The 10,768-nt window shown below is 39.5% G+C and overlaps 2 protein-coding genes across 2 annotated transcripts; one reads left to right on the top strand and one right to left on the bottom strand.

Moving 5' to 3' along the window:
• Positions 1 to 2,090: 2,090 nt before the first annotated feature.
• LOC118412957 (NLR family CARD domain-containing protein 4-like) lies at positions 2,091 to 4,502 on the top strand (the record flags this gene model as incomplete). Its single annotated transcript, XM_035816034.1, is given in 4 exon segments — positions 2,091 to 2,305; positions 2,307 to 2,785; positions 2,788 to 3,320; positions 3,433 to 4,502. Coding segments are annotated over 4 exon segments (1,239 nt in total), but the record flags the coding sequence as incomplete, so codon positions are not given.
• A 1,393-nt stretch (positions 4,503 to 5,895) lies between these two features.
• LOC118413295 (small nuclear ribonucleoprotein G-like) lies at positions 5,896 to 10,736 on the bottom strand. The gene is made up of 4 exons (XM_035816593.1): positions 10,548 to 10,736; positions 10,304 to 10,326; positions 7,282 to 7,403; positions 5,896 to 6,552 (listed from the first exon to the last, which is right to left on the bottom strand). Exons 1-4 carry the CDS (start codon positions 10,700 to 10,702, stop codon positions 6,499 to 6,501), a joined length of 354 nt encoding a protein of 117 aa, XP_035672486.1. The 5' UTR covers positions 10,703 to 10,736; the 3' UTR covers positions 5,896 to 6,498.
• Between the last annotated feature and the right edge of the window lie 32 nt (positions 10,737 to 10,768).

Below are 10,768 nucleotides of genomic sequence, written 5' to 3'. Positions count from 1 at the left end.
TAGGGGTTACGGCTAAGGTGAACCTATGATCGAGAATGTCTCGGCAACAATGTACACTAGAATTATGCGGTCTGTGGCTTACTATTCCCTACCTAGAGACCTTTCTAACGATACCAAGTTTGACCCACCGGAATAACTTTGAAGACTTCGGAATCGCAAGCGTATATACGCCCGTATGTGTTACGTAGGGGTTACGGCTAAGGTGAACCTATGATCGAGAATGTCTCGGCAACAATGTACACTAGAATTATGCGGTCTGTGGCTCACTATTCCCTACCTAGAGACCTTTCTATCGATACCAAGTTTGACCTGGGTGAGGGTGAGCTGAAGTCTATTTCTATCAAAAATGTTCAAAATTCTAAACTTTGTAAATAGTGGCTCTGAATGGGCGAAGAAATGGGAACCGGATGCGAACAAATCTTTTTTGGAGAAGTCTTAGGGGCTACAGTGTAGTTTTGTATGTGGATCCCCACACAATATTACCGTAGGTTATATTGTTTGGGGATCCACATACATATTGTTTAGTTTGAATTACTCTACACACCCTTTACAAATAGACGCACTACTCTGTCAACAAATTGTACCTGTAAATAATCATAAGAAAACTTGGATCCACCATATAAAACAAATACTTGATGATGATGGTTACTCCTATCTATGGAGCTATGATAACTCTAGAATAGACAATAGAATAGCGCAAAAATTGATGCGCGTGGATGTCATCCATACAATCAAATCAACATGGCCTAACGTAAGGTAGCTAACGCATGGAACACATGTGTTATTATCAATGTTAACTGTCCGTTTATTGGTATTTAACAAATTGTAACGAGTACGCCACCCACCTCAGACATAAGTGTAGTTCTAGGTGGCCAGCAGTCCCGCAATAATCCGTAGAATATCCCGCGCGGAATCCCCAAACTGCGAAAAATATGGCAAAACACGAACAAGGAACCAACCTCCATGACACGAACAACGCAATCCAAATTCCTTGACAAGCACCTGTAATTGACAATGTGTCTTCCTGCACGTGCAGTTTGATAATTTGATTATCAAAATGCAGCCAATCAGCGAAGAGGAGCGTTCAATGATGTCTTCCTATGTCGAATACTGACACGACACCATTGGCCACCGATTGGGGCCTTTTACTCCAGATATCATCCAATTAGATAGCGCGTTTTAGATTAGCCATTAGTATCCAAATCAAAGTTGATTGGTTTAAAAAAGTCGTGTGATTCTTTCTGATATTTTCCACATGAAGCGCACCGGATTAAATCGCACGCCCAACTTGCTATTATTTGTGTCAGTTTATTTCTCTTGCCGAATCTGAACTACTTACTGACAACATCATATAATCCGTCAGATAGCAGAAAATATACTCAGGTAAGAGCAAGGACGTTATATATAATTTGTCTGTCTGGCCTTCATAATTTGTTTATGTAAATAGCAACATGACAGCGACAGATCTAAATTGCGATTTCCTGATGAACTGGCTCTTATTACAGTGTTTGTCAATGTACGTTTAATGGCCACCAAAAGTCCATTAATAAGGCCACATCCTGATAAGTCAGACAGTGGACAAGTCATCCCTTTCTGATTCGTTTTAGTTTGAGCACATGAAAGAGATTTTTATGGAAAAATCTCTGAATTGAATAAGCACTACTGGTAGACCCTCTGACGTAAACATTCTCAAATATGTTGAGTTAGAAGGCCTACCTTCACCTTATCATGCTTGTTGTTCTCTGTTTGTGTCACTGTTAAAATAAGATATTAACATTCCCAAACTTTGTTCAGTTGCCATCCCAAGTAAGTCATACTACTAACACTTTTACAGCACAATGTATGGAAACAAGAAGCTTTTTTTTTTCATAAAATGTGGCCATGCAAGTTAAGATAATGGTGAGGATGGATTGGTAACAGAAGATGCGGAATGCATGAAAAATGCAACAGAAACGCCCTCAAGGAATCCTCAGATTGTCTGCAGGATGAACAGGAACGCATGCATGCAGCCGGAAAATTAAGATCGGGTGTAAAGCCACTTTGAAGCGAAAGCAAAAGAATTGTGTTACAAGTTGCCTGCAATATAATATCTTTATGAATCTGCACACAATACAGGATTGTCTGACGCGGTTGACGACATCATCGTCTGTCTGAAGGACCTGTATGCTACAGAATATGCGCATGTGCGGCCTCTGTCGTGGCGTGAAGACCTCAACCTGGATCTTTGAGAAGTCTACACCAGCCTGCAGCTCCAGCGAAGGGATGACAGGGGGCACTTTCAGAACACAGACACTATCGTAAGCTTACAAGGTAAAGGAAGGTGAAGATGTCAGAAACGTAAGGGTAGAGGGTGACTCTGGTATAGGGAAGTCGTGCTCTTGTCAGAAACTTGCCCATGATTGGTCCAACGGGAAATTGGACAGATTTAAGATTGTTTTCTTTCTTGAAATGCGACACTTAGCTGGGAAAGTAAACGAAGCAATATTTGAGCAGCTCCTACCAAAGGATACAAAATTCACCCCAGAAAGGCTCTGGTCATGCATCCAAGAGAACCAGGATGATGTTCTCTTCATTCTAGATGGTCTAGATGAGCTCAGTCAGGCAGCTAGGGAAGTCACAGATGTGGTGGACTTGATTCAGGTTAAAATCGTCAGGAACTGTCATGTCCTGGTCACCTCCAGGCCATACCACTGTGTCAAAGACCTGGAGAAATGTCACCAGTTCTACAAAATTGTTGGCTACAATAAAGAAAATTCAGAAGAGTTTATACACAAATACTTTTTTAAGTCCCAGAGTCTGCTTCTAAACTAGTGGAACAGTTTCAAAGTAACATCAATTTGTCAGAAATAGTAGTTAATCCTCTCAACAACGTTCTCATTTGTGTTGTCTGGGAAGATAGCAACAACGAATTGCCTTCTAACAAAGCTGAACTTTATGAAATGATTATGCTTTCGGTTGCTAAGCGATCCTGTACAAAGAAAAGCCTTCCATTGGATGGTGATCAGCTTCCTCTCAACATACAAGAAGCGTTACGAGGCCTGGAAAAACTGTCTTGGGAGGGGCTAGAGCAGGAGCAGCTCCAGTTTAACTTAAATGAGATCACAAAGAAGTATGAAGTGAACGCTGATAACATGTTAGACATGGGCCTCCTGACTAGAGATTACTCTTTCTCCAGAATCAAACGCACCTGCTACTGTGCCTTTCTGCACAAAACGTTTCAGGAATACATGGCCGCTCGCTACATCGGTGTCCTGGTCACGGATGGAAATAGTAAAGTGACGCTGAAGAAGAGAGACGGATGTCTCTCGAAACGTCCGGAAGTAAATATCCGTTTTTTATCCAGTTGTAGAGATTGAATTGTATATAAATACAATTTGTTCTTGTATCAATAACTTCCAAAATCTGTCATTACCTTTTTTGTTTGTTTTGTAGATTTGGCACTGAAACACTTTACATCGAAAGGAGCACGGACATCACCGATCTTTTCTTGGTAGTATAAAAGTTTTGGCTACTGATTGTGGATTATCTCTTTATCATTACAATGTTGATGCCTCTACATGTATATTCTAGATATCATAATCTGTTACTGTTGTATCCATATGACATAACACAAAGAAATATTTGTAAAATTATCTTTTGCACAGATGATATGATCAAATGGTATTTATTAAATAATAACACTGTTTGAAGCGACTGTGTATGCCTGCCTGAGAGAGAGCTGCGACTCTCTACCTAAATGGTACATTCTTTGTGTCTTCATAACTAAGCTTTAGAAAATCTGTTATGAAGTGAGTAAAGAAAATAGATTGAAATGTCTGTATCTGACAAGAGCACGACCCACTTTTTGTTGATATTAGTTAATACAAACTTTTCTGTTGGATATCCCTGCCTCTAGGTTGTAATAAGCTAAAATATTATCAAATATGTTAGACATGTTTTACTCGGCACCTTCATTCCTACATAGGGGGAAGTAACTGTACATGTACATTGAACTCAAAATATCCAGCATACTTTATATTTCTGTATAATAGGGAAAGAATAAAAAATTATGAAGGAGCAAATGTTTGTACATACTGGGTCTCATTTTGGTGCATTACAGAAGCTGCACATTTAACAAGTTTATTTTATTGTCATGAATCCTGCGGTGACTGACTTTATACATGTTGCCTCCCATAGACCAAAGAGATAGAACATACATGTATGATATGTGTTTGTTTTAGTGACATGGTTGTTTGTTGCACAAACCATGGCAGTATTGACTGTTAATAAAATACTTTGATGTGCGAGTAATGTGAGAAGCCAAACACTCGAGAAGCCTTGGATGGATCCTGATGATGTTTGGTAGGTGGGTAGGGGTCAGGAAAAGGAACGTAAAGTTCGATAATGGGACCCCTAGCGGTTTGCTAAGGTACTGCAGCGGAGCTTCATCTCGTGTTCTGGATATGCTGTGGTTGTTATTTTCATGTGGTAGATAGCCCTTGTGAAAGCGACTTTTTACCTTTGCCAAGGTTATGTTTTGGGTAGCGTTTGTATGTATGTATGTTTGTAGAAGACCAGCATAACTTGAGGACACCTGGATTGATTGTTGATAAGACCTGGAAACGATTAGATTTTGGGCCCCCAAGTGACCTGTTATGGTACTGCAGCGGAATTTTCGGGTTTGATATTTCGACTTCTGAACATGCTGCATCTTTGAGTTTTGAGTGGTAGACAGCTCTTGATGCTGAGAGTAAGTGCTATAGGTTTGGGCCCCCTAGCGACTTGTTTTGGAACTGCAGGGCAGGTTTAGTGTCATACTTTTAAAGGATTGAAGGATTGTCATGATTTTTGGTTTGTAGATAGCTTAAGTGATGCCTCATATAAATACATATTAAATATGCAAATTGGAATCTAAGATGGCCCAGTAATTTCAAACAAGGCTGAACATTGCATAATAGGGCTGGGTACCGGTACAGAAAATTCAGGTCCAGGTCCGGACCTGATTCAGCATGACTCATACTAATGGTCCATTTCACTACAAAGAAATCTGTTTGGTTGAGTATTAGACTTACACTGGCTTTTTAAAATCCTACAACGCTAACTGCACCTGTACGATTGGCTGTAAAACTTGGTAGAAATTACTATAAACTGTACTCTACTTCACTCTTGTTATTTTCTTCTACCTGGAAGCGCCAAAACGTGTAAATGCCTGATGAAATAATCTGTTAATTTTCTAATCGGTCCAACATCTGGTACACCTAATTTTTTCAGGTCCAGTTTTTCTGGACCGGCCCAATAAGAAAAACCGGTTTTGTACCGGTACGCTGTACCGATACCCAGCCCTATTGCATACAACAATTTTAGTTTTGATGGTAGAAAGATCAACGAACACTGAGTATTGACCAGATTTTCTATTATTTTTAATTCAGTGCAATGTTTTATAGTAAAACCTCCCAGATTAAGAGTCCTAAACTACAAAAGAGACTGTTATTTTTCAATATATCATGGATCAATTAATATATAATCCGCTGACTTTTTGCATAATTTCACTTGGGAAATAGGCAATGTGTGTTTGTACAACAATGTGACACTCACTTAACCCATGCAGACCATACCCATGTATTTCCTACATGTATAGACACTTTCTCTCACAATCATGCATATTTTCAGAATAAATGAGGGGCGATGTTCAAAGAAAAGCCAATTGATCACAGGATATAACTGATAATTGAACACATAACAAGACGCTTTTTTAACATCGCCCAGGACCTCAAATTGGCTTTGTAACCAAACTTCTGTCAGGCCTTGTCATACACATTGCATTCAGCCATGGGCTGATATTACATGCATGTATTTAATTAAAGAGTGCTTGGGGTGTTTGGTAGAATACTGACTCCTTTTTTATGCACGTACACATGTAGGACTAGTGGCTACTTTATTGTGTAAAATGAAATAGTATACATTTTATAGTTCCTAAAGTTGATATTTATTGGAAAATAACACTCTTCTGGAGTTTAGGACTCCTTTAAGTACTAGTATCATAAGTGGTATAAAAAAATTAATAAGAAAGATGCTTGAACAACATGTCATTGACGATGACGGTAAAACAGTCATACAAAAACATAAGATTCAGAGTGCCCATTGCAAATGAAAACTGGAAAAGTGTCAGTTTGATAACCAAAGTTACTACTTGTATGCTTCTCTCATACTAAACAATGGAAATAAAGCTATATACACCGCATTGTGTGACAATCTGACATACAATTTTCCTTCATTTATGATCTTTATTTCCAGTGTATTACGTATAACTGTATTACGTTTTACAAACTTGACCTTCAGTCATAATTCGTTCTTTTCAGAACACATGTATGTTCACAGTGGAATGTTAGTGGCAAACACCACACACATGACCTAACTAAGACATTAATTTAGTAACATAACTGAAGTGCGCTAATTAAACTGGTCCAGGCAGGGCCCCCTTCAATGCAGAAACCTTTACACAATACTCCCATGGTGTGGTCAAACGACTCTCTCTAAGGCTTCCAACATGATGATACTGTTGCCACGGATCACCTGAAAATGAAAAAAAAAGAGAGGAATGAAGAACAGCTTGATACTCCAAGCCATTTTGGTCGCCATGTCCGAAAAAACTTTTGTAGGTTTTGTCACGGGCCCGAAGTCAAGGTTCTATGTATTACTATCATCTTCTGCCCAACACATCCCTAGAACCTATAATCATCATCTTCCTCACTGCAAAAATTTAACGTTGTAGTGATCGCACATATCAAAAGACCTAACGTTGAAAAAAAATCGTCACAATGTCCGCCAGAAATTATGATTCCATTCTTCATTACCTTCGAAGAATAATGAAACACCAGATCAGAGCAACGTTAACAATCCTAGAGTGCCTAATGTACTCGGTGTACATGATCTGGTGCGTAAACATTAACTCATGAAATTATACCATGCATTTCATGTTCACATTGGATGCACGTGTGCTCATTTATTGTGTTCTTTATATTTCTTTTGTCAACTATTCAAAAAACATTTACGTTGTAATGCTGTCATCCTGGAGCGTTGTCATCAGGGGTCAAAGACCTCAACGTATCGCGAAAATGTCCAGTCCAACAGTTACTGAGTTAGTTTGCACATACACAGCATGGCATGACTCACTTTCTCATTGTGCATGAAAGAACTGTCAGAAGTCTTATTCAGTAAAGTCCTTTTACTAGGAAAATTCCTTGGCATCACCATACTTCCATATCTCTGATGAATATGCTATATTAATAATAATATACGTACCACCATGCCGATACTCTGCCTCTCGTTGCCTCTGAGTTCCACACACTCATCAATAACAAGGTTCATGAAGGGGTCAAAACCTCGCAAGATGCCCGACACTTTCCTGTTGCCATTCAGCTGCACTGTAAAACAATGAATATTGTTGAGGTTAGGAGTTGTGCCACAATAAGCACATCCATTGTTTTGAGTACAACAGGAACTCTGGATAATGTCAATGGTGACGGCCCCTGACTTGTAAAGTTCTAATCTCGAGCACTGTCTAGATTTGCTTTGTTTAGATCTCAGTGGCCCTTAGTGGCCTTACTTTTGGGAACGGGTTTCCTGCGTGGGAAGAATTTGCGCTGGAAAATTTTTTTCATGCAATATGCAAAAAAATGTGCAGTACAAAATTCTCATGCAGAAAACTGTGATACAATTTTCCATCTGTAACCTGAATTTTTTGCTCAAAAAAGTCTGATTTCAGGTCCCTTGGGAATAAGTCCCTTGGGAAAAGTTCAACCTGAAATCTGAACATTTGAAAATCACATAGATTTGTCAGAAATACATGGATTAGTTACTTACTTAAGGTTCTGTATTGTAAAATGAAACTACTCGTGGCTTTTTGCCACTCTATAGGCTGAATTACACCTTTTCTCAAGCAAAGTATCATCATGGCAAATTCACAGTGCCCAAAATACTTTTTTGAGCCAGGTTGCCCAAGCCGCAACTTGAGTCAAAAGTCAGGTTGAGCTGAGTCGACGGGCGAACACTTCGTAGTTGATGGGAGAAAATTTGAAGACAGCGGGACTCCGAAAATGGGAACTCTCTTTATACGACAGGGCTCCCGCTCTCGCCAGTCCCGCTCTCGCAAAAAGCGTTATGTAAAGTGGGCCTAATAATATGCAGTGTACATCCCTTGACGTCATGTCCCACGCGGAGTTTTGTCTAGTAATAAATCGATGTAGTTGTAGATGTACATGGGACAACGACCTTGTGTGGCTCTCTGAATACATTATTTATGCATTTATGAATTAAAAAAAAAAAAAGGTCCTTATTAGGAGTTAGTCAGCTGGTTTTAAGATCGAAGCAAACTGCGGCTGAAAAATATATATCAGTATTCAAGTGTTATAAGTTGACAATGATAGAATTGGATAGGACGGGAGACCTGGCACGTCCCCGTCTTGTAATTAGCCAGCGAAAGGGTATGTTACCCCATAGGGGGCGGTATAACCCCATCGTGTGTAAACATGTGCGAACATGTGTGATCACGTCGACCGATGATGATGATGATAGAATTGTACTATGCTATAATCTATGAACCACAGTTTTATCTTACTGTCATCGGTGGACTGAACAAAGAATAGAAAACTTCTCCAATTAGACTCCTAACAATAACACAGACCTATGCAATGTGGTCAGGTGACCAGAAATTTCTCTGACCTTGAAACTGGCAGATTAACTCGAAATAACTGGTAATTACTTAGGACTTGCTGCATTTTCTTTATTATTCATGAATGCATAAACAATGTATCCAGAGCGCCATACAAGGTTGTTGTCCAATGTACATGAGCTAAAGGGTATCACAATAAACTCAATAAACTCAGTAATAGGGGTGGGTACCAGTACAGAAAATTCAGGTCCAGGTCCGGTTCAGGGCCAGAGGATAAGGTCCAGATCCAGACCTGAACCTGATTCATTATGTGAAAACTTGTGAACGATACTCAAAACAATGGTCCATTTTGCTACAAAGAAATCTGTTTTGTGTAGTATTCGACTCCCACTGGCGTTTTAAAAATCCTACAAGGCTAACTACCTCTGTACGATTGACTGTAAAAGTTGGTAAAAATTACTCTAGAGTCTACTCTGCTTCGCTCTTGTTATTTTCCTAGACCAGTAACCCCGAAAACGTGTGAATGCCTGATCATATAATCAGTTCATTTTCCAATTTGTCCAACATCCGGTCACCAAGTTTTTTCAGGTCCGGTTTTTCTGGACCGGCCCAATAAAAAAAACAGTTTTTTTTTTGGTTTTGTTTTTTTATCTATGCTGTGACCACACCTCATCATTAGCAGCTGTGCTGACATTTACAATACATCACGCTGGCGAATATCGGTGAGGTAGGCATTAACTATTCGTTTTAAGTTCTTCAAGTCTCTGATATTTACAATTTGTACTACCCAGCCCTACTCAGTACACTACATTAGTACATATTTGAGCTGTTTGAGGTTGTTTACAGTTTTTTTGAGGTCGTTTGAGGTGTTTGATTATGATTTCAAATTCATGTGACACCTGCATTTGCAGCCAGTGCCATAGGCAGGTACCCATAATGGGTACTAGTAATGAGGCTGATTAACTTTTAGGCAGACCGGTTGGAGAAATACTGTAAATGCAGAAATGTTCGCGGTGGATTAATATTCGCGGTTTTCGCGTTGACCACTTCACCGCGAACTTAAATCCACCGCGAACATTTTCCTACTATGGTATTAGACTCTAGTCTACGGAGTTACCGCGAAGTTACAACCACCGCAATAAGTCCTTTTTCCCGCTGCCGCGAAATTAAATCCCCGCGAACTTAAATGCATAATAGTAATACTCCTGTTATAAAGTTAGAGGCAAAAGGTGTGCTACGGTGAATACTATCAAGCTACAAAAGCTTTAATATCTTCAAACACTGAGCACAATTCACCCTATAGGCTGCGATGTTTTACAAAACGAAATAAATCATTCTCATAATTTTTCTACTAATCATAATTCTCATTTTTTACACAAATCGGGCGGATATAGTCAATAGTACGCTAGAGGAGTTAGCCGGCCAGTAAAGTGGGGAGGTTACTTTAATTTATAATAGTAGTGTTTTTACTCCCCTAGCGTACTATAATTTGACAATAAATTTGTCCAATTTTTTTTTCTACAAGTAGACCACCGATCCACGGAGCCTGGTAGACGCTACCCCCCTCCCCCTCCTGATTTAGATGATAGAAATTAGAAGGATCTAAAACTCAAACCCATCTCACTCTAATTAAAATGAATAATTTGTACTCACAGCACATCCGCTTGTCCATGAACCTGTTAACGACACAAGGAGAAATGGATTCATTACCGTGATCTAGACGCTCTGTGACTGAACTACGATAACTACAACACCATAACTTCTTTATCATCGAGGCAAACGTTTATAAAAATATAACTCTCACGTGGATAAGGACCAAATTTACCAATTTCCCAGATAAAATCCCAGCTTTATAATGACTTCTAGTTCTTTATCATATATCCAAGACTGTACTTACTTCTTCAATTCGGGAGGATGTGCTTTACTCATCGTGGATGGGCTTGGATTGTACAAGAACACAACCGGCAACAACAGTCCGCTACCGTCCAAACGGCGATCGTGATGTACGTAGGGGTGACGATTTCCGAACTTTAGCGAAGATATCCGAAGCATCCTCCGAATATTTTCCGAATATACCCGATTGCTCTGCAATGCAATGAGGGTCTTCATGGGAGAATC

The sequence above is a fragment of the Branchiostoma floridae genome, chromosome 4 (genome assembly GCF_000003815.2).
Source record: "Branchiostoma floridae strain S238N-H82 chromosome 4, Bfl_VNyyK, whole genome shotgun sequence".
NCBI lineage: Eukaryota > Metazoa > Chordata > Leptocardii > Amphioxiformes > Branchiostomatidae > Branchiostoma > Branchiostoma floridae.
This window is presented reverse-complemented; position numbering and strand designations above follow the sequence as displayed.